Source organism: Nomascus leucogenys, chromosome 18 (assembly GCF_006542625.1).
Source record: "Nomascus leucogenys isolate Asia chromosome 18, Asia_NLE_v1, whole genome shotgun sequence".
Classification (NCBI taxonomy): Eukaryota; Metazoa; Chordata; class Mammalia; order Primates; family Hylobatidae; genus Nomascus; species Nomascus leucogenys.
Window position 1 is genome coordinate 18,681,169 of NC_044398.1, and position 23,296 is coordinate 18,704,464.

The 23,296-nt window shown below is 42.8% G+C and overlaps 1 protein-coding gene across 4 annotated transcripts in view; it reads left to right on the top strand.

Moving 5' to 3' along the window:
- The window catches only part of CCAR1 (cell division cycle and apoptosis regulator 1), a 74,505-nt gene that overhangs the window by 44,573 nt on the left and 6,636 nt on the right, over positions 1-23,296 (top strand). For all 4 annotated transcript variants that reach the window (XM_003258200.2, XM_012497025.2, XM_030799143.1 and 1 more), the window contains 3 exons: positions 2,733-2,924; positions 8,397-8,636; positions 10,206-10,317. In XM_003258200.2, coding sequence (XP_003258248.1) covers positions 2,733-2,924; positions 8,397-8,636; positions 10,206-10,317 — 544 coding nt within the window. The remainder of the gene's footprint in view (positions 1-2,732; positions 2,925-8,396; positions 8,637-10,205; positions 10,318-23,296) is intronic.

Below are 23,296 nucleotides of genomic sequence, written 5' to 3' on the forward strand. Positions count from 1 at the left end.
CATAGAGAGTATTTTTGGGACAGTTGGAGAAATTTGATTATGGATATGGATGTGACATTAGATAATATTAAAGCAGTGTTAAATTTCTTGAATGTGATAATGGTTTTGTAATTGTGTAAGATAATTACCTTGTTCTTAGGTGATGCATGGACTTGTGATTTCTTATTTTTTTATGTATTTATTTTTATTTTTTAATTTTATTTATTTATTTATTTATTTTGAGACGGAGTCTCGCTCTGTTGCCAGGTTGGAGTGCAGTGGCACAGTCTCAGCTCACTGCACCCTCTGCCTCCTGGGTTCAAGCTATTCTTCTGCCTCAGCCTCCTGAGGAGCTGGGACTACAGGCACGCACCACCACACCCAGCTAATTTTTGTATTTTTAGTAGAGACGGGGTTTCATCATGTTGGCCAGGATGGTCTCAATCTCTTGACCTTGTGATCCACCCGCCTCGGCCTCCCAAAGTGCTGGTATTACAGGCTGGTATTACACTGCACCCGGCCTTATTTTTATTTTTTGAGACGGAGTCTCTCTCTGTTGCCCAGGCTGCAGTGGAGTGGCACGATCTTGGCTCAGTGCAACTTCTGCCTCCTGGGTTCAAGCGATTCTTGTACCTCAGCCTCCCGAGTAGCTGGGATTATAGGCACCTGCCACCATGCCTGGCTAAGTTTTGTATTTTTAGTAGAGATGGGGTTTAGCCATGTTAGCCAGGCTGGTCTGAAACTCCTGATCTCAGGTGATCCACCCACAGGAATCAGTAATTTCCCCAGGAAGCCCTGGTTCCTTTTTAGTGAAGAATGGTATTTAGAAGCCGAGATATGCTCATTGCAATTAGGTTGCTGCTCCGAACCCCTTTCAGTGAACAGAGATATGGAAGATAGATATTTAGATAAATAGATAGATAACACTTACAAATATTTAAATCTATATTTATTTCTATATCTTATGCATATTGAAAGCTGTGAATTTACACCGGTGCCTCCAATTCTTCCAATGATCTGACTCTACCCTGTGCTGTCTCTGCATGGATTATTGTCCTTGCTCCATCTGGGTTTCAATATTTAGTAATGAAGCAGCTCATCATCACTGGGCAGTTGTGGCTCCACCACCCTGCCAGCCTCCATCTCCTGTGTAGACATCAACCTTACCTTGAAAAGAGTGCTTTAGAACTGAATTGTTCAGGATAGATGGAGACAACTTCGTGAGACCCCATCTCTACAAAAAAAAAAAAATTAGCCGAGCATGGTCACATGTGGCTGTAGTCTCAGCTACTGGGTTGGCTGACATGGGAGGATTGCTTGAACCCAGGAGGTCAATGCTATTTGTGAGCTATGATCACACCACTACTCTCTGGCCAGGGTGACAGAGTGCGACCCTTTGTCAAAAAAAAAAAAAAGTTGCATATAATGAAATGCACAAACCCTTCCTAAGTTGCAGATCTTTTCCATCTTCCATCCAGTCTCTCTTTTTGGATTGGCTTTTAGCAGGCCTGATTCTCCTTTCCCACGGCCACTTCTATTAGAGAAGCTGAAGAATTGCTACAGATAGGGTCAGATACATGATCTGTCTACCAATTAGATACTCACTTTCTGAATTTTGAATGTTAAGATCATGATACAGAATTCCTGTGTCTCTTGTAACATTTTCTTTTAGCACACTTTAAAAATAGTAAGCTAAAATTTTCATCTGCTGTGTGGTGGTGTCTTTCTGGCCCACTTTCATCATCTACAGGGATGTAATTCTGCTGCTGCTTCTCACTCTCTTTTTTAAAACATACTAAATTTGTATGGGATTTGACCTCAAAACTTGAATCATTTTTACGTGAATTTAGATTGTCTGAATTTTATAAACGTCGTTTCTTTCAGATAGCTTTTCTGAATTCATAGAGCTCTGCTCTTATGTTTTGTTGTTTTCTTGTTTTGTCAGAAACATATGTTGGCTTGCTTTCTGAGGTTTGCTGTTTCTTTTGCCCTTCACCACTTTTTATCTGGGCGTTCTCCTATGTCTTTGTTGTCCCTCTCCTAGTCCCAGCAGTTTCTCCTCAGTATAGGGCCCTGGTAAATGAGCTTTGCAAGTTTGTAAGGCTAGAGTGGCCTAGGCCTCTTCAGATCTTAAAATAAATTCTCCACTCACTCTCTTGTTAGGGGTAAAATTTTGCCTAGTTTCAGCTGCTGCACTTTCCAGTAAATACCTACTGGCTGTTTTTTGGTTTTCTTGTTCACCCATTGCTTCCTGATGCTTTCTTCGGACACATTCATCAGTAACACATAGGTCTTTTGGCCTTTTCCCACCCATTTGTATATTGGTTTGTGGGGATACCTTGTCACTTAGTTTTGTTATGAATGCTATCGGTTTTTGATTTTGATATCTATATTGCTTTGACTTTTTAGTGTGAGGTTTCAGGAAGATCTAAAACCTATGCTACCACTACTGTTTTCCCAGAATTTTCTAATTCATATAATCTCAATATAGATAATTTTTCCCCCTCTTTACAAGGCAGTTTCTTATGCTGGGAAATCCAAAAGAGAGTTAGGAGCCATCAAAGCTTACTACTCTTAGTGAATTTGAACTTTCCTCCCTTCTCAACCGTTATGGTTTGTATAAGTACCATGAAGAGTCATGGGAATTTTGTTCCTTTTCTTTATGAGGTATATATTCGATACATATTCATCTTGCATGTGTATATACATCCTACTTGCAGATTTAACCTTGACTTGAAATTTGAAATATTTAGGAAGAAGAAAGGAAACGTCAAGAGGAAATAGAACGCCAGCGTCGAGAAAGAAGATATATTTTGCCTGATGAACCGGCCATCATTGTACATCCAAATTGGGCTGCAAAAAGTGGCAAGTTTGATTGTAGCATCATGTCTTTGAGTGTCCTATTGGACTACAGATTAGAGGATAATAAAGAACATTCATTTGAGGTAATGTTTTAAGTTTGAAATAAGATCCATATAAGGTCCACACATTATGACTAGTTAATATATCTCTGTATCTCTGAAATCTTTTTTTCTTTGTTTTTCGCTTTTGCTGTTTTTTTTTTTTTTTTTTGAGACAGAGTTTCACTCTATTACCCATGCTGGAGTGCATTGGCATGATGGTGGCTCACTGCAACCTCCGTCTCCTGGGTTCAAGTAATTCTCCTACCTCAGCCTCCTGGGTAGCTGGGATTACAGGCACCTGCCACCACGCCCAGCTAATTTTTGCATTTTTAGTAGAGACGGGGTTTCACCATGTTGGCCAGGCTGGTCTCGAACTCCCGACCTCAGCTGATCTGCCCGCCTCAGCCTCCCAAAGTGTTGAGATTACAGGTGTGAGCCACCATACCCGTATCTCTGAAATCTCTTTGAATGCCTCTTTCATTCTTTCTTTTTTGAGACAGAGTTTCACTCTTTGTTGTCCAGGCTGGAGTGCAGTGACACAATATCGGCTCACTGAAACCTCTGCCTCCTGGGTTCAAGCAATTCTCCTGCCTCAGCCACCCGAGTAGCTGAGATTACAGGCATGAGCCACCATGCCCGGCTAATTTTGTATTTTTAGTAGAGACGGGGTTTCTCCATGTTGGTCAGGCTGGTCTCGAACTCCCAACCTCAGGTGATCTGCCTGCCTCAGCCTCCCAAAGTGCTGGGATTACAGGCATGAGCCACCGTGCCCGGCCCTGAATGCCTCTTTCATTGCTTGTTTTTTGAGTTTCTGTTGTTTTTTTCTTGTAATCCACTTCTTGGGAAAAAATAGATGATTTGTCCTCTAACATTTCCTTACAGACTCACTTTTGCTGATTGCATTTCTGTGGTATGGTTTATGTATTCCTCTGTCCTCTGTATTTCATGTAAATTGATTGTTGGATCTAAATTTTTAATCAAGTTCAGTTCTGTTTTTTCTCTAAGACGCTTTCATAAGTAGTGTGGTATGTTCTTTCTTCAGGATATCCGTAATGTCTTTTTGTCTCTTTTGGGGATGAGATAATGCTTTATTATTTTCTCTAGAATTAAAATAGCATTTAATACCATTTAAAGAGATTAAAAATTTAACTTGCATTTGAGTTGTAAGAGAAAATAGTTGTTTAACTTTTCATTATTAATCTATTTTTTGTATCATTATTTTATTATTTTATGTATTTATTTATTTTTGAGACAGAGTCTCACTTTGTTGCCCAGAATGGAATATGATGGCACAATCTTAGCTCACTGCAACCTCTGCCTCCCAGGCTGAAGCGATTCTCCTGCCTCAGCCTCCCGGGTAGCTGGGATTACAGGCATCTGCCACAACGCCTGGCTAATTTTTTGTATTTTTACTAGAGAAAGGGTTTCACCATGTCGGCCAGGCTGGTCTCAAACTCCCGACCTCAAGTGATCCACCTGCCTCAGCTTCTCAAATTGCTGGGATTACAGGCGTGAGCCAACTGCACCCGGTCTATTTATTTATTTATTTATTGAGACAGAGTCTCCCTCTGTCACCCAGGCTAGAGTGCAGTGGCTCAATGTTGGCTCACTGCAACCTCCACCTCCCAGGTTTGAGCAGTTCCCCTCCCTCAGCCTCCCAAGTAGCCGGAATTACAGTTGCGCACCACCAGCCCCGGCTAATTTTTGTATTTTTAGTAGAGACAGGATTTTCCCATGTTGGCCAGTCTGATCTTGAACTCATGACCTCAGGTGATCCACTCGCCTTGGCCTCCCAAAGTGCTGGGATTATAGACATGAGCCATTTCACCTAGCCTGTATCATTATTTTAGAGCAGCTTTACAACATGTAGTTTAGTTTACTTTACAACATGTTTGTTTTCAAAACAATTGAAAACTTTTATCTCTAAGTGTGTAATTGCTTCACTCCTTAAAAATAGAATTTCCAACATATTAATTTTGTAGTGCCCTGTACAAAATCATATCTAAAATTATTATTGTGTTTAATTATTGTATCTTATCAACATATCTTATGTTCTTTTATTTTCTAAATTATATTGGAAAAATCAATTATGTTTCTTTGAAACAGAAGGTCATTGTTCACCAACTGGTAAGATGAAAATCAAGAAAGACTAGAGACCTTTGAGGATTACTGAGGCAATTATGAAACATAAAGTCCATGCTTATTGGTGTTTAAAACATGTTATAAATATTAAAATATGTCCAAGTCGTTGGGATTTTTTTTTCCAATGCTAATTATTCTAATAAGCAGATGTCCTTAAAATTAGATGCTATATGATGTTATCTTTTTTTTAAGCAGTTGCCTGGCTGGGTGCAGTGGCTCATGCCTGTAATTACAGCACTTTGGGAGGCTGAGGCAGGTGGATCACCTGAGGTCAGGAGTTTGAGACCAGCCTGGCCAACATCGCGAAACCCCATCTCTACTAAAAATACAAAAAATTAGCCAGGCTAGGTGATAGGCGCCTGTGATCCCAGCTACTCAGGATGCCGAGGCAGGAGGATCTCTTGAACCCAGCAGGGAGAGGTTGTCGTGAGCCAAGATTGCGCCACTGCACGCAGCCTAGGCAACAGAGCGAGACTCTGTCTCAAAAAATAAAATAAAATAAAAGTAAGCAGTTGCCATAAATTGAAGTAATTCCTAATAGTGCCATCCCTGTAATAATCACTTAATAAATAAATGCATAGGCTGGGCACAGTCCCTATGGCACTTTGAGGGGCTGAGGTGGGAGGATTGTGTGAGCCCAGGAGTCTGAGGCCAGCCTGGGCAACATAGTGAGACTCCATCTCAATTTGAAATAAAAAAGATTGGCAACTAATGAAAAATAGGCTAAAATAAATTATAATAAATTGCATTATCCTTTATAATCAGAAAATGATTAAAATATTTTAGCAAATATATCAGATTTACAAAGATGACACATTTAAGGGCTGTGGTCAACCATTTCAAGTTTTAGCCCTTTTTTTTTGTTTTGAGACGAAGTCTCGCTCTGTCACCCAGGTTGGAGTGCAGTGGCGCAATCTCGTCTCACTGCAAGCTCCGCCTCCCGGGTTCACGCCATTCTCCTGCCTCAGCCTCCCCGAGTAGCTGGGACTACAGGCGCCCGCCACCACGCCCGGCTAATTTTTTGTATTTTTAGTAGAGACGGGGTTTCACCGTGGTCTCGATCTCCTGACCTCGTGATCCGCCCACCTCAGCCTCCCAAAATGCTGGGATTACAAGTGTGAGCCACCACGCCTGGCCTAGCCCTTTTTTTTGAGACAGAGTCTCACCCTGTCGCCCAGGCTATAGTGCGATGGCGCGATCTTTGCTCACTGCAACCTCCATGTCCCAGGTTCAAGCAATTCTCCTGCCTCAGTGTCCCAAGTGGCGCTGGGATTACAGGCGTGTGCCTCCACGCCCAGCTAATTTTTGTATTTTTAGTAGAGACAGGTTTCACCATGTTGACCAGGCTGGTCTCGAACTCCCGACCTCGTGATCCACTCATCTTAGCCTCCTGAAGTGCTGGGATTACAGGTGCGAGCCACCATGCGTGGCCTGTTTTAGCCCTTTTTAAGAGTCTGTTGAAAGCAATGGACTTTAGCCTTAGAAATCGGTACATAAGGCTGGGTGCAGTGGCTCATGCCTATAACCCCAGTACTTCGGCAGTCCAAGGCAGGCGGATCACCTGAGGTCAGGAGTTCAAGACCAGCCTGACCAACATGGAGAAACCCCATCTCTACTAAAAATACTAAATTAACTGGGCGTGGTGGTGCATATGTGTAATCCCAGCTACTCAGGAGGCTGAGGCAGGAGAATCGCTTGAACCTGGGAGGCGGAGGTTGCGGTGAGCCAAGATAGTGCCATTGCACTCCAGCCTGGGCAACAAGAGCGAAACTCCATCTCAAAGAAAAAATAAATAGATACATAAAAAATTTATAATATAGGCCGGGCGCGGTGGCTCACTCCTTTAATCCTAGCACTTTGAGAGGCCGAGGCGGGCGGATCACGAGGCCAGGAGATCGAGACCATCCTGGCTAACACGGTGAAACCTCGTCGCTACTAAAAATACAAAAAATTAGCCGGGTTTGGTGGCGGGCGCTTGTAGGCCCAGCTACTAGGGAGGCCAAGGCAGGAGAATGGTGTTAACCGGGGAGGCCGAGCTTGCAGTGAGCCGAAATCGCACCACTGCACTCCAGCCTTGTCGACAGAGCAAGACCCTGTCTCAAAAAAAAAAAAAATTTATAATATATAGTTTTAGGTTTATGAGTATGCTATAGCCCATTATCTGTGGATGCTTGCATAGTAGTAATAGATGCTCCCTATTCAGGTTTTAAAATTGTTTCCCTAATCCAAAATTTTCTTCTCCTAGATACCAATATGGCTTATTTCCTCATTGCCTTCTGGTCACTTTTTAAATGTCACCTTATCAGAGAGGCCTTGTCTTACTATTCTCTCTTGTTATACTCTAGGTGTTTATCCTGCTTGTTTTTCATATAATTCGATGTTGATTTGGTTATTCCTTTTCTTAAAAACCAGGCAGCCCCAGAACCAGAATAGGTTAATAGAGACTTCATGATTTGGTTATTTATTACTTCTCTCCACTAGCTGGATGATAGGAGGGGTTTTTATCGGCTTTCTTCAGTGTTGTATCCCTAATGCCTAAAACAGGCCCTGGTACATATCAGGCATTTGATTTAAAATTTAGTGAGTAAATGAATAAGGTACACTTATCATGAAGATTAACGATTGGTTGGCTTTGCGGGGTGGCTCACACCTGTTATCGCAGCACTTTGGGAGACCAAGGCGGGAGCATCACCTGAGGTCAGGAGTTCAAGACCAGCCTGGCCAATATGGCGAAACTCCATCTCTACTGAAAATACAAAAATTAGCTGGGCTTGGTGGCACAAGCCTGTAATCTCAGCCACCCAGGAGACTGAGGCAGGTGAATGGCTTGAACTCGGGAAGCAGAGGTTGCAGTGAGCCCACATCATGCCACTGCACTGCAGTTTGAGGGACAGAGCAAGACTGTCTAGAAAAAAATAAAAATAAAAAAGATTAATGGTTCTGTTAAAATGTTTGATAAGTGGCCGGGTGCAGTGGCTCACGCCTGTAATTCCAGCACTTTGGGAGGCCGAGGCGGGCAGATCATAAGGTCAGGAGATCGAGACCATCCTGGCTAACATGGTGAAACCCCGTCTCTACTAAAAATACAAAATAATTTATCCGGGCGTCGTGGCAGGCGCCTGTAGTCCCAGCTACTTGGCAGGCTGAGGCAGGAGAATGGCGTGAACCCGGGAGGTGGAGCTTGCCGTGAGCCAAGATCGTGCTGCTGCATTCCAGCCTGGGCGACAGAGGGAGACTCCATCTCAAAAAAAAATAAAAAAGTTTGATAAGTTTACATAATCGTTATACGTGGCAAGTTTTTATTTGCTAAATTACTGTGCTAGCTTTATTCTGTTGAAATTTGGCTAGGTTCATGTTGATATCTTTTTATAGGTTTCATTGTTTGCGGAACTTTTCAATGAAATGCTTCAAAGAGATTTTGGTGTCCGTATATACAAATCATTACTGTCTCTTCCTGAGAAAGAGGACAAAAAAGAAAAGGATAAAAAAAGCAAAAAAGATGAGAGAAAAGATAAAAAAGAAGAAAGAGATGATGAAACTGACGAGCCAAAACCCAAACGGAGAAAATCAGGCGATGATAAAGATAAAAAAGAAGATAGAGATGAAAGGAAGGTCTGTAATAACAACCTGCTTTAGAAGCTTTCAGTTACTCTTCTAGGTTATAAAGGTTGATGTTGATTTCCATCAGAATATTAGATGTAAAAGCCAAACTGAAAGATTTTACTATATTAGAAAATCAAGTCTTTGAGACCATCACAGCTAACATGGTGAAACCTCATCTCCACTAAAGATACAAAAAATTAGCCTGACATGATGGCACATGCCTATAGTCCTAGCTATTGGGGAGGCAGAGGCAGGAGAATTGCTTAAACCTGGGAGGTGGAGGTTGCAGTGAGCCAAGATTGCACCACTGCACTCCAGCCGGGGTGACATAGCGAGACTCCATCTCAAAAAAAAAGATGAGAAATTCAGATCTTCAAATTAAGACAATATGAGCATCTACATGTTGTAGTTTTCTAATACTTTATTCTTAAAATTTTTTTTTCCTTTTTCTGAGAGTCTTGCTCCGTTGACCAGGCTTGCTGAAGTGCAGTGGCATAATCTTGGCTCACTGCAACCTCTCCCAGGTTCAAGCAGTTTTCCTGCCTCAGTCTCCCAAGTTGCTAAGACTACAGGTGCACACCACCTTGCCCAGCTAATTTTTTTTGTTTTTGTTTTTGTTTTTTTTTGAGTAGTGGCATGTTTTCACCATGTTGGCCAGGCTTGAACTCCTGACCTCAAGCGATCTGCCCACCTCAGCCTCCCAAAGTGCTGGTATTACAGATGTGAGCCACCGCACCCAGCCTAATTATTATTATACATTTATAGTATGGGCATAGTGGCTCGCTGCTATAATCCCAGCACATTGGGAGTCCAAGGTGGACAGATTGCTTGACTCCAGTAGTTCAAGACCATCCTGGACAACATGGTGAAACCTTCCCTCTCTACAAAAGTTAGAAAAATTAGCTGGACATGGTGGCATGTGCCTGTGGTCCCAGCTACTTGGGAGGGTGAGGCAGGAGGATTGCCTGAACCCAGGAGTTGGAGGCTGCAGTAAGCCCAGATTGTGCCACTGCATTCCAGCCTGAGCAACAAAGTGAGACTGTGTCTCAAAAAAAACAAAAAACAAAAAAATAGTAATTTACAATGTAAAACTTTTAAATAACTTCAGTGGATTTTACTATTTTTCAGCTTTAGTAATTTAATGTTTGGTGAGATTTCTTGCTTAATTTAAAACCATTTTAAGCCAGGCACAGTGGCTCACACCTGTAATCCCAGCACTTTGGGAAGCTGAGGTGGGTGGATCACTTGAACCCGGGAGGTGGAGGTTGCAGTGAAGGGAAATTGTGCCACTGCACTCCAGTCTGGGTGACAGAGCCAGACTCCATCTCAAAAAAACAAAACAAAACAAAACAAAACAAACCATATATATATATGTAATAATATATAATAATTGTTATGATTATGTAATAATAATATAACTGCTGGCTGTGGTGGCTCACGCCTATAATCCTAGCCCTTCAGAAGGCCCAGGCCAGTGGATCAATTGAGCCCAGGGGTTGGAGACCAGCATGGGCAATATGGCAAAACCCCATCTTCTAAAAATAAGTAAATAAGTAATAAAGGCATTTTAAATTATAGAAAGAAGATAAAAGAAAAGATGATTCTAAAGATGATGATGAAACTGAAGAAGATAACAATCAAGATGAATATGACCCTATGGAAGCAGAAGAAGCTGAGGATGAAGAAGATGGTATGATTGAAATTTATTATTTCTTAGAGTTAATAATACATTTTTTGTTTGGTGACACTGTATCACTGAAATCTATACTTTTAACATTTTTTTCTTTAGAAAGAGTAATATACTCTTCAGTGAGAAAGTTTTTCTAATTTTTAGGTGAGAAGGTTGTTTTAAGTCATTACTAATTATCTTATGTCTCATTTTTGAAGGAACAAATTTCCCTGAACATGGTGCCTAAGCTGTGCCATAAAAGCTATAATAGGACAGGCACGGGGGCTCACACCTGTAATTCCAGCACTTTGGGAGGCCAAGGCAGGTGGATCATTTGAGGTCAGGAGTTCAAGTCCAGCCTTGCCAACATGGTGAAACCCCATTTCTACTAAAAATACAAAAATTAGCCAGCCGGTAGTGGCGCGTGCCTATAATCCCAGATATACTCTGGAGGCTAAGGCAGGAGAATCACTTGAGCGTGGGAGGCGGAGGTTGTGGTGAGCCAAGATCGTGCCATTGCACTCCAGTCTGGGCAATAGAGTGAGACCCTGTCTCAAAAAAAAGAAATGTATAATAGTCCCTGATGTTTCATATACTCATTTTTTTTTTTAATTGAGACAGGGTTCTCGCTGTATTACTCAGGCTGGAGTACTGTGGCATGCTCACAGCTCACTGCAGCCTCAGCCTGCCGGGCTCAGTATGATCCTCTCACCTCAGTCCCTGGAGTAACTGGGCCTACAGGTGCTTGCTACCATTCCTGGCTAATTTTTAAATTTTGTTTTTTCAGACGGAATCTCGCTCTGTTGCCGAGGCTGGAGTGCAATGGCATTATCTCGGCTCACCGCAACCTCCGCCTCCCGGGTTCAAGCGATTCTCCTGCCTCAGCCTCCCGAGTAGCTGGGATTACAGGCATGCACCACCACACCCAGCTAATTTTGTATTTTTAGTAGAGATGGGGTTTCTCCATGTTGGTCAGGCTGGTCTCGAACTCCCCACCTCAGGTGATCCACCCACCTTGGCCTCCCAAAGTGCTGGGATTACAGGCCTGAGCCACTGCGCCCGGCCTAATTTTTAAATTTTTTATAGGCATGGGGTCTCACTCTGTTGCCCAGGCTGGTCTTTCAAGACTGAGTTCAAGGAATCTGCCCACATCAGCTTCCCAAAATGCAGGGATTATAGGTGTGAGCTACATACCTGTCCTAAATATATTCTTTAGAAAACTAATTTGGGGCTGGGCGTGCTGGCTCATGCCTGTAATCTCAGCACTTTGGGAGGTCAAGGCAGGTGGATCACTTGAGGTCAGGGGTTCAAGTCCAGCCTGGCCAACATGGTGAAACCCCTTCTCTACTAAAAATACAAAAAATTAGCCGGGCACGCACCTGTAATCACAGCTTCTGGGGAGGCTGAGGCAGGAGAATGGCTTGAACTCAGGAGGCAGAGATTGCAGTGAGCCCATATCATGCCATTGCACTCCAGCCATGGCAACTGAGGGAGACTCCGTCTCAAAAAAGAAAAGAAAAAAAAGAAGAAGAAGAAAAACTAAAACTAATTTGGGCATTTTGTTTAACAAAGACTATCATAATGCAAAAGAGTACATATTGAGTTTAAAGGCTAATAGTAATAAACACCCATATACCTTTCGTCTAAGTTTTATAACGCAGACCTTGTTACCATGCGGTGACATTTAAAATACTGTACAGTGGATTCTCTGACCATAGACATCAACGATCAAATACCTAAAAAGTGCCTCTGAATACCTTACCTGTTCTTTTCCAGGTAGATTTGTGGCTTTTTAAAAAATTATATTTTTCTGATAGAGAAAATTATAAGAGTTCTTTTTGTTTTTTTTTTACAGTTTGTGTCTCTGGCAATTACTTTTACTTACGGTATTTTTTGTTTGCCTCTACATTTTCTTCTCTCTACTATATCAGTTTTTAATATTGTTTAATGAAAAAGTTGAAAAGATCAAAAAGTTGATAGTGCAGTGAACACCTATGTATCCATCAACTTTGATTCAATAATTGTTAATATTTGTCTTGTTTTGTTTTTGTAACCCAATTTAACATATGAATTCTTCAGTTTGCCTAAGGAAAAAACATGTTCTGAAATAACCACAATTCCATAATCACACCTAAGAAAATAAGGTCGTAATAGCATCTATTAATACTATGTAATATCTCCTCTTATTTGCCTTAATATAATAACTCACTAGCAATGACATTAATATTCATACAGCAGTGTTTATCTTCATTACTTGCTTTACTTAATGAAGACTTAAGCCCTTTTTACAGCCCCATTTTCTCTCTCCCCTGTACGCCCACTATTATTTTATTGCTGCTTTAGTTGAATCATTAAACCGTATTCTCATTTTGTTAGTGTTCCAGCTGTCAGCCTTATTTTCTTTTTTTGTTGTTGTTTTTGTTTTTGTTTTTTGAGACAGAGTCTGGCTCTGTCACCAGGCGGTAGTGCAGTGGCGCGATCTCAGCTCACTGCACCCTGTGCCTCCCGGGCAGATTTTCCTGCCTCAGCCTTCCGAGTAGCTGGGACTACAGACATGTGTCACCACGCCCAGCTAATTTTTCTTTTTCTTTTTCTTTCTTTTTTTTTTTTTTTTTTTTTGAGATGGAGCCTCACTCTGTTGCCCAGGCTGGAGTGCAGTGGCGCGATCTCGGCTCGCTGCAACCTCTGTCTCCCAGGTTCAAGCAATTCTCCTGCCTCAGCATCCCAAGTAGCTGGGATTACAGGCATGTGGCACCACACCCTGCTAATTTTTGTATTTATAGTAGAGACGGGGTTTTACCATGTTGGCCAGGCTGGTCTTGAACTCCTGACCAGGTGATCCTCCCGTCTTGGCCTCCCAAAGTGCTAGGGTTGCAGACATGGGCCACTGCGCCCAGCCTAATTTCTGTATTTTTAGTAGAGATGGGGTTTCACCATGTTGGCCAGGATGATCTCGATCTCCTGACCTCGTGATTTACCCGCCTCAGCCTCCCAAAGTGCTGGGTTTATAGGTATGAGCCACTGACCCCAGCCCAGCCTTAGTTTATTTTTTCCTTTCACTCCTTTAATTTTGGTTTCATCCATTCTCCTAGCTTTAAATGCTGTCTATATACTGTTAATTCTCAAATTTCTAATTTTCTTTTTCTTTTTTTTCAAGAGATAGGGTTGGACTGGGCACAGTGGCTCACACCTGTAATCCCAGCACTTTGGGAGGCTAAGGTGGATGGATCACCTGAGGTCAGGAGTTCGAGACCAGCCTGGCCAACATATTGAAAACCCCATCTCTAGTAAAAATACAAAAAATTGGCTGGGCGTGGTGGCAGTTGCCTGTAATCCCAGCTACTCGGGAGGCTGAGGCAGGAGAATCACTTGAACCCAGGAGGCGGAGGTTGCAGTGAGCCGAGATCACATCATTGCACTCCAGCCTGGGCAGCAAAAGCAAAACTCCGTCTGTAAAAAAGAAAAAGATAGGGTCTGTCACCCAGGCTGGAGTATAGTGGTATGGTCATAGCTCACCGCAGCCTGAAACTTCTAGGTTTAAGCAGTCCTCCTCCTCAGCCTCCTGAGTGGCTGGGACTACAGGTGCATGCCATTGCACCCAGCTGTTTAATTTTTTGTTGAGATGGGGTCTCAGTATGTTGCCCAGGCTGGTGTTGACCACCTTGACTTCAAGCAGTCCTCTGCCTTGGCCTCCCAAAAGTGCTGGGATTACAAGGATGTGCCAAGCCTCAAATTTCTATCTCATATCAGACTTCTCTCCCAGTCTCTCATATTGAACTGTCTACTTGACACCTCCACTTAGTTATCTGGCATTTCAAAATCAATATATCTGAAGCTAAACTGCTAACCCCTTCACCAGAAAGAAAACATACACAAATCCTACAACCTTAGCCTTTGCCAACCATCTCATTTAATGACAATTCCATCTTTCCAGTTGTTGAGACTAAAACCCAGGAGTCATCCTTGACTCCTTTCTTTCTGCAATACCCTACTTCCAATCTATCAGGAAGTCATATTTGCTCTGTTTTCGTAACTTATCCAGAATCAGTCCACTTCTTACGAATTCCACTAATTTAACTATAATCCAAGCCACATTATCTCTTGCCTAGATTATATTAATAGACCCCTAACCTGTTTCCGTGTTTCCTCCCCTCTACAATAAAGTTTCTCAATACAATTGCCAGAATGGTCTTCGCAAAATTTAGAATTTATTTCATTCTTTTGTTCAAATTCTTCCAGTGTATCCCCATCATTTTTGCTTCATAGAAGAAGCCACTATTCCGGCTGGGTGTGGTGGCTCACGCCTGTAATCTCAGCACTTTGTGGGAGGCTGAGACAGGTGGATAGTTTGAGGCCAGGAGTCCCAGACTAGGCTGGCCAACATGGTGAAACCCTGTCTTTACTAAAAATACAAAAAATTAGCTGGGCGTGGTGGCGCGCACCTGTAATCCCAGCTGCTCAAGAGGCTGAGGTGTGAGAATCACTTGAACACAGAAGGTGGAGGTTGCAGTGAGCTGAGATTGCACCACTGCACTCCAGACTGGGTGACAGAGAAAGACTCTGTCTCAAAAAAAAAAAGCCACTGTTCAGATCACTTGAGCTCAGGAGTTCATGACCAGCCTGAGCAACGTGATGACACCCTGTCTCTACAGAAAATAAAAAATTTATCCGGGCTTGGTGGCGCATGCCTGTAATCCCAGCTATTCAGGAGTCTGAGCTGGTAGGATCACCTGAGCCCGGGAGGCGGAGGTTGCGGTGAGCGATGATCACACCACTGCACTCCAGCCTTGACAATAAAGCAAGACCTTGTTTGAAAAGAAGGCCGGGCGTGGTGGCTCATGCCTGTAATCCCAGTACTTTGGGATGCCAAGGAAGGCAGATCACAAGGTCAGGAGTTCGAGACTAGCCTCACCAACATGGTGAAACTCTGTCTGCTAAAAATACAAAATTAGTTGGGTGTGGTGGTACATGCCTGTTATCCCAGATACTCAGGAGGCTAAGGCAGGAGAATCGCTTGAACCCGGGTGGCAGAGGTTGCAGTGAGCCAAGGTTGTGCCACTACGTTCCAGCCTGGGTGACAGAGCAAGACACCATCTCAAAAGAAAAGAAAAGAAAAAGCTAGTGCTCACAATGACTTACAAGACTCTACCACGTCATGTCTCCAGTTGCATCTCTTAACCCCTCTTCTTGAGAAGAGTGGACCCATCACATATGCTCCTATGTTAGGAGATTTACATTGGCAGTTCTTTCTGCTAGCAGGGTCTTTCCTGGAGATCCACCTTCCTTAATTTCTCATATATGAAGTCTGTTCAAGTATCACTTTGTCAGTGAAGCCTGCTATGCACCCTGCTTTATTTAAAATTGCAATCCCCCGCCCTCCCTTACTGCACTTTTCTGGTCTCTTATCCTCTCCTATTTTTTTTTCCATAGAATTTATGACCTATTTTATTACATACTCTTTATTTTGCTCATTGCCTGTCTCCCTCTACCCCTACACTTGAATAAAAGCTGTTACGTAACAAAAAGAGATTTTTATCTGTGTTCTTTGTTAATATATATTCCAAGTTCCTGGAACCGTCTAAATAATTAAATAGGCTCCATATGTATGTTGATAGGATTATAGTTGTTTTTTGTTTGTTTCCCTGGAGTTTCCAATTGCTGCTTGCTTCTGTTTTACCACTTTTTTTCATATTTTATATCTCATGATCCTGTTAAGTTTCCTGGAGACTACTCTTTTTTTGTTTGTTTTTTGAGGCGGAGTCTCGCTCTGTCGCCAGGCTGGAGTGCACTGGTGCGATCTCAGCTCACTCCAACCTCCGCCTCCCAGGTTCAAGCAATTCTCCTGTCTCAGCCTCATGAGTAGCTGGGATCACAGGCCCATACCTGGCTAATTTTTTTGTATTTTTATTAGAGATGGGGTTTCACCATATTGGCCAGGCTGGTTTTGAACTTCTGACCTTGTGATCCGCCTGCCTCGGCCTCTCAGAGTGCTGGGATTACAGGCGTGAGCCACTGCGCCTGGCTGAGACTACACTTTTTACAATACAAAAGCGGAATTATAACATGAAAATACAGTATCAGTAAATATATTAAATGGTGTTGAATTTTGTTAGTAATTAGGAGAGCAGATAACAGTAAGATACTTTTTTTTTTTTTTTTTTTTTTTTTTTTGAGACAGAGTTTTGCTCTGTCGCCCAGACTGGAGTGTCATTGCATGATCTTGGCTCACTACAACCTCCATCTCCCAGGTTCAAGCGATTCTTATGCCCTCAGCTTCTTGAGTAGCTTAGATTACAGACATGCACCACCATGCCCGGTTAATTTTTGTATTTTTAGTAGAGACGGGGTTTCACTATGTTGGCCAGGCTGGTCTCCAACCCCCGACCTCAGGTGATCCGCCCACATCAGCCTCCCAAAGTGCTGGGATTACAGGCGTGAGCCACCATGTCCGGCCTATCTTTTTCTTATCAAGTTAATGAAAATTAAATTTTTAAATGAAAGATAACACAGTTTAACAAGGGTAAAAGGAGTTACACTTTCATCACTCTTCTTTGGGACTATACATTGTTATACCTTTTCTGAACAGAAATTTGGAAATGTGAATTAGCCATATCCTTTAAAATAGCAACATGAGTGATCATTCCATAATTTATTATGAAACAAAAATATGGAATCAGTCTGAATAGGAATAGAGAATTATGAAATTGTACTTTGGTAATATAGTCATGCAGTTAAATTCTGTGCACCCATTGAAGAAAACGTGAAGTGTAGTGACATGGAAAAAGATTTTTAAAGGGTTTTTGTAGATAGCATGTTCTATAAATAAATTTAATGTTGATAAGTGTGTATATATGGGGAAAAATAGGACATGATCACTACTCTCATTTTGTGTGGTGGGATTGATTTATTTTCTGTGATGAACAAATACTACTTGAATATTTCAAGTTATTTCAAAAATACAAGTTTCGGATAAGACAGTTTTGAAAGTGACAGCTCTCAATATAAATACTCAAATAATGTGGATTATATTGTGAGTATTTTTTAGTCATCAAAAATAAGTAAATGACAAGGTTCCAAGGTGAAGTTCCCTCTCATTCTTTCTTTTTCAAGACAGTGTCTTACTCTGTTGCCCAGGCTGGGCAGTAGCACACTCATGGCTCACTGCCACGTTGAACTCCTGGCTCACGCGATTCTCCCACTTTAGTTCCCTGAGTAACTAGGACTACAGGTGTGCACCACCACACCTGGCTAATTTTAAAATTTTTTATAGAGATGTGGTCTCACTATGATGCCCAAGCTGATCTCAAACTCCTGGCCTTAAGTCATCCTCCTGCTTCCCTCCCAAAGTGATGGGATTACAGGTATGAACCACCACACCCAGCCATTAGAACATTTTCTTTATTTTTTATTTAATAACACCTTTATTGAAATGTAATTCACATACCATACAAGTAGACACTTTAAAATATAGGCATGCTTTGTTTTTTTTGCACTGCACTTTACTGTGCGCCAAAGATAGTGCCTTATGCCAAGCAAGCCTATCAGCACCGCTTTTCCAACAGCATGTGCCACTTTGACTTTCTTTCACATTTTGGTAATTTTTACAGTATTTCCAGCTTTTTCATTATTAGTGTGTCTGTTTTGGTGATCTGTGATCAGTGATCTTTGATAATACTATTATACATGTTTTGGTGCACCTTGAATTGTGCCCATGGAAGATGACGAGCTTAATTATAAATATTTGTGTTCTGATCACTCTGCCAACCTGCCATTCCCCTATCTCTGTCCCTCTTATTGGGCCTCCCTATTCCCTGAGACAAAATATTGAAATTAGGCCAATTGTGCCAGGCACGGTGGCTCACGCCTGTAATTCCAGCACTTTGTGAGGCTGAGGCGGGTGGATCATTTGGGGTCAGGAGTTTGAAACCAGCCTGGCCAACATGGCAAAACCCTGTCTCTACTAAAAATACACAAAATAGCCAGGTGTGGTGGTGCACGCTTGTAATACCAGCTACTCGGGAGGCTGGGGCATGAGAATCGTTTGAACCAGAGAGGCAGAGGTTGCAATGACCTGAGATCACGCCACTGCACTCCAGCCTGGGTGACAGAGTAAGCCTGTCTCAAAAAAAAAAAAAAAAAGAAAAGAAAAGAAGTTAGACCAATTGTGGGTGCGGTGGCTCACACCTGTAATCCCGGCACTTTGGGAGGCTGAGGTGGGCAGATCACCTGAGATCAGGAGTTTGAGACCAGCATGGCCAACATGGGAAAACTCCATCTCTACTAAAAATACAAAAATTAGCTGGACGTGGTCGCAGGCACCTGTAATCCTAGCTACTTGGGAGGCTGAGGCAGGAGAATCGCTTGAACCCAGGATGCAGGTTGCAGTGAGCTGAGATCATGCCACTACACTCCAGCCTGGGCAACAGAGCAAGACTCCGTCTCCAAAGAAAAAAGAAATTAGGCCAATTAATTATTAGGCTGGGCTCAGTGGTTCATGACTGTAATACCAGCACTTTGGGAGGATAAAGAGGTAGGATCACTTGAGGCTAGGAGTAAAGACCAGCATCTGCAACATAGTGATACCCCATCTCTACAAAAAGAAATAAAATTAGCTGGGTGTAGTTACATGCACCTGTGGTCCCAGATACTTTTAGAGGCTGAGGTAGGAGGATCTGTTGAGCCCAAGAGGTTGAGGTTGCAGTGAGTCATGATTGTGCCACTGTACTCCAGCCTGGGCAACAGGGCAAGACTCTGTCTCAAAAATAATAATCATAATAACAAAGAAAGAAACCAAAATGGTCTTCAGGTGTTCAAATGAAACCTAAAAATCGTTAAGGTGAGTGAAGAAGGCATGTTGAAAGTTGAGACAGGCCAAAAGCTAGTTTTTTTGCATCAGTTAGCCATGTTGTGAATGCAAAGGAAAAGTTATTGAAGGAAATTAAAGTGCTACTCCAGTGAACATGCAAATGGTAAGGAAATGAAACAGCTTTATTGCTATAAGGAGAGAGTTTTAGGGGTCAGAATAGAAGGTCCCACCAGCCACAACATTCCCTTAAGGCAAAGCCTAATTCTGAACAAGGCCCTAACTCTCTTCAATTCTATAAAGGCTAAGAAAGGTGAAGAAGCTGTAGAAAAAAGTTTCAGGGTACCAGTGGTGGATTCATGAGGTTTAAGGAAAGCTACCATCTCCATAAGGTACAAGTTACAAGGTAGTTGCTGAGGCGGGAGGATTGCTTGAGCTCCGGCATTTAAGGCTGCAATGAGCTATCATTATGCCACTGCACTCAAGCCTGGTTAACAGAGCAAGACCCTTCCTCTTGGGGGCGGGTAAAAAAAAAAAGGCACATTGAAACAGCAAGTGCTTATGTAGAAGCTAAGATAATTGATGAAAATGGCTATGCTAAGTAAATTTTCAATGGAGACAAAACAGCCTTCTTCCATCGGCTGAAGATGCCGTCGTAAGACTTTCACAGCTGGAGAAGAGCAGTCAGTGCCTGGCTTCAAAGGACAAGTTGACTCTCTTGTTAGGGCTAATGCAGCTTGTGACTTTAAGCTGAAGCCAGTACTCATTTACCATTCCAAAAACCTTAAGCCCCTTAAAAATTATGCTAAACCTACTGTACCTGTGCCCTAGAAATTGGAACAACAAAGTGAGAATGACAACTGTTTACAGCAATGCTTTACTGAATTTTTTTTACTCCTTTATCATGTAACTGACGTTTTTACTAAGTATTTTAAGCCCACTGTTGAGATCTGCTCAGAAAAAAAGATTCTTTTCAAAATATTACTTCTCACTGACACCACACACCTAGTCACCCAGAGCTCTGATGGAGATGTACAAGGAGATTAATGTTTCATGGCTGCAACGTCCATTCTGCAGCCCTTGGATCAAAGAGTAATTTCACTTTACTCTTTTTTTTTTTTTTTTTTTTTTTTGAGACAGGGTTTCACTCTGTCATGCAGGCTGGAATGCAGTGGCGTGATCATGGCTCAGTCCAGCCTTGGACCTCCTGGCCTCAAATTATCTCCCACCTCATCCTCCCAAGTAGCTGGGATTACAGGCATCAGCCACCATGCCCAGCTAAATATTTTTTATTTGTTTTTTTATTTTTTGAGACAGAGTCTTGCTCTGTTGCCCAGGCTGGAGTGCAGTGGCGTGATCTTGGCTCACTGCAAGCTCTGCCTCCCAGGTTCATGCCATTCTCCTGTCTCAGCCTCCCGAGTAGCCGCCACCACGCCTGGCTAATTTTTTGTGTTTTTAGTAGAGACAGGATTTCACCATGTTAGCCAGGATGGTCTCGATCTCCTGACCTCATGATTTGCCTGCCTTGGCCTCCCAAAGTGCTGGGATTACAGGCGTGAGCCACCGTGTCTGGCCTCATCCATGACTTTCTGAAGTTCTAGGATCTGGTCCCACTCCGGGGATATCCCATACTCTTGAGTGCTGAGGAAAGCACGAGGTCAGGAATTCGAGACCAGCCTGGCCAACGTGGTGAAACCCCAACTCTACTAAAAATTCTCATGGATGACTTTGAAGGGTTCAATAATTCAGTAGAGGGAATAACTGCAGGTATGATAGAAAGAGCAAGAGAACTAAAATTAGAAATGCAGCCTGAAGATGTGATGGAACTGCTGCAATATCAGGATAAACTAAACCGGTGATTGTTTGCTGCTTTTTTTTTTTTTTTTTTTTTTTTTTTTGAAGATGGAGTCTCGCTCTGTCACCCAGGCTAGAGTGGTGCAGTGGCGTGATCTCGGCTCACTGCAAGCTCTGCCTCCTGGGTTCACACCATTCTCCTGCCTCAGCCTCCGTAGTAGCTGGGACTACAGGCGCCTGCCACCACACCTGGCAAATTTTTTTTATGTATTTTTAGTAGAGATGGGGTTTCACCATGTTAGCCAGGATGGTCTCGATGTCCTGACCTCGTGATCCGCCCACCTCAGCCTCCCAAAGTGCTGGGATTACAGGCATGAGTCACCGCGCCCGGCCGATTGTTTGCTTCTTATGGATGAGCAAAGACTGTTTTTTTGAGATGCAATCTACTTCTGTGAAGATGCTGTTAACGTTGAAATAACAAAGAATATTATGTAAACTTAATTAAGCAGTGGCAGGATTGGAGGGGATTGACTCTATTTATATATTTATTTATTTATGAGATGGAGTCTTGCTCTGTCGCCCAGGATGGAGTGCAGTGGCGTGATCTCGGCTCACTGCAACCTCTGCCTCCCGGGTTCACACAATTCTCCAGCCTCAGCCTCCTGAGTATCTGGGACTACAGGCACACGCCACCACACCCCACTAATTTTTGTGTTTTTAGAGATGGGGTTTCACCATGTTGGCCAGGCTGGTCTCAAACTCCTGACCTTAAGTGATCCACCTGCCTTGGGCTGCCAAAGTGCTAGGATTACCGGCATGACCCACCGTGCCCGGCGATTGACTCTAATTTTAAAAGAGGTTATTCTATGGGTCAGATGCTATCAAACAGCATCACATAGGGTCTCACTTTTCACCCAGGCTGAGTGCAGAGGTGCAGTCACGTCTCATTGCAGCCTCAGCCTCTGGGACCCAAGTGATCCTGCCACGTCCCAAGTAGCTGGGACCACAGGCATGCGCTACTTAGTCGGACTCATTTTTTAAATTATTTTTGTAGAGACCAGGTCTCATTATGTTGCCCAGGCTGAGGCAAGACTACCAGCAAAAGGATTACTGCTTGCCAAAGGCTCAGATGATTGTTAGTGTTTTTAGAAATAAAGTATCTTTTAATATATGTACTTTTTTTAGGCATAATGCTATTGCACACTTAATAGACTATAGTGTGAACATAACTTTTTTTTTTTTTTTGAGATGGAGTCTCGCTCTGTCACCCAGGCTAGAGTGCAGTGTCACAATCTCGGCTCACTGCAAGCCCCGCCTCCCAGGTTCATGCCATTCTCCTGTCTCAGCCTCCCAAGTAGCTGGGACTACAGACGCCAGCCACCACGCCCAGCTAATTTTTTGTATTTTTAGTAGAGACGGGATTTCACCGTGTTAGCCAGGATGGTCTCTATCTCCTGACTTCGTGATCCGCCTGCCTCAGCCTCCCAAACTGCTGGGATTACAGGCGTGAGCCACTGCACCTGGCCCTATAACTTTTTTTTTTGAGACAGGGTCTCGCTTTGTCACCCAGGCCAGAGTGCAGTAGCATGAACATGGATCACTGAAGCTTCACCGTCCCAGGCTCAAGTGATTCTCCCATCTCAGCCCTCTGCGCAACTGGGACTACAGGCTTGTGCTACCATGCCTGGCTAATTTTTGTAGAGATGGAGTTTTGCCATGTTGCGCTGGCTGGTTTAAAACTCCTGAGCTCAAGCGATCCACCTGGCTCGGCCTCCCAAAGTGCTGGGATTACAGGCATGAGCCACTGTACCTGGCTGTAAACATAATTGACCTACTGGAAAACCAAAAAATTTGTTTGACTAGCTTTATTGCAGTACTTGCTTTATTGGGGTGGTCTGGAACCAGAGCCTTCAGTAACTCCCAAGTTGTGCCTGTATACAAGTCAGTGGTTTTTAATATATTCAGAGTTGTATAACCATCACCACAATTAACTTTAGAACATTTTTATCACCCTCATACCAAGAACCCAAAAGAGATTCATTAGCAGTCACTCCCCATCTTCCCTGAACCTCTTCAGTCCTAGGCAACCATTAGTCTGCTTGTTTCTGTAGATATTCTGGACATTTCCTATAAATGGAATCACATGATAAGTGATTTTTTTGTGACTGGCTTCTTTTACTTAGCCTGTTATCAAGGTTCATGTATGTTTTAGCATAAGGTTTTCTCTTTATATTTTTGTTGTTGTTGTTTAAAAGACAGGGTCTTGATCTGTCACCCACACTGGAGTGCAGTGGTACAGTCATAGCTCACTACACCCTCGAACGCCTGGCCCTCCTGAGTAGCTAGGATAACAGTCATGTGCCACTGTGCCCACTTGAAAGTATGTGTATTAATGACTTTTTT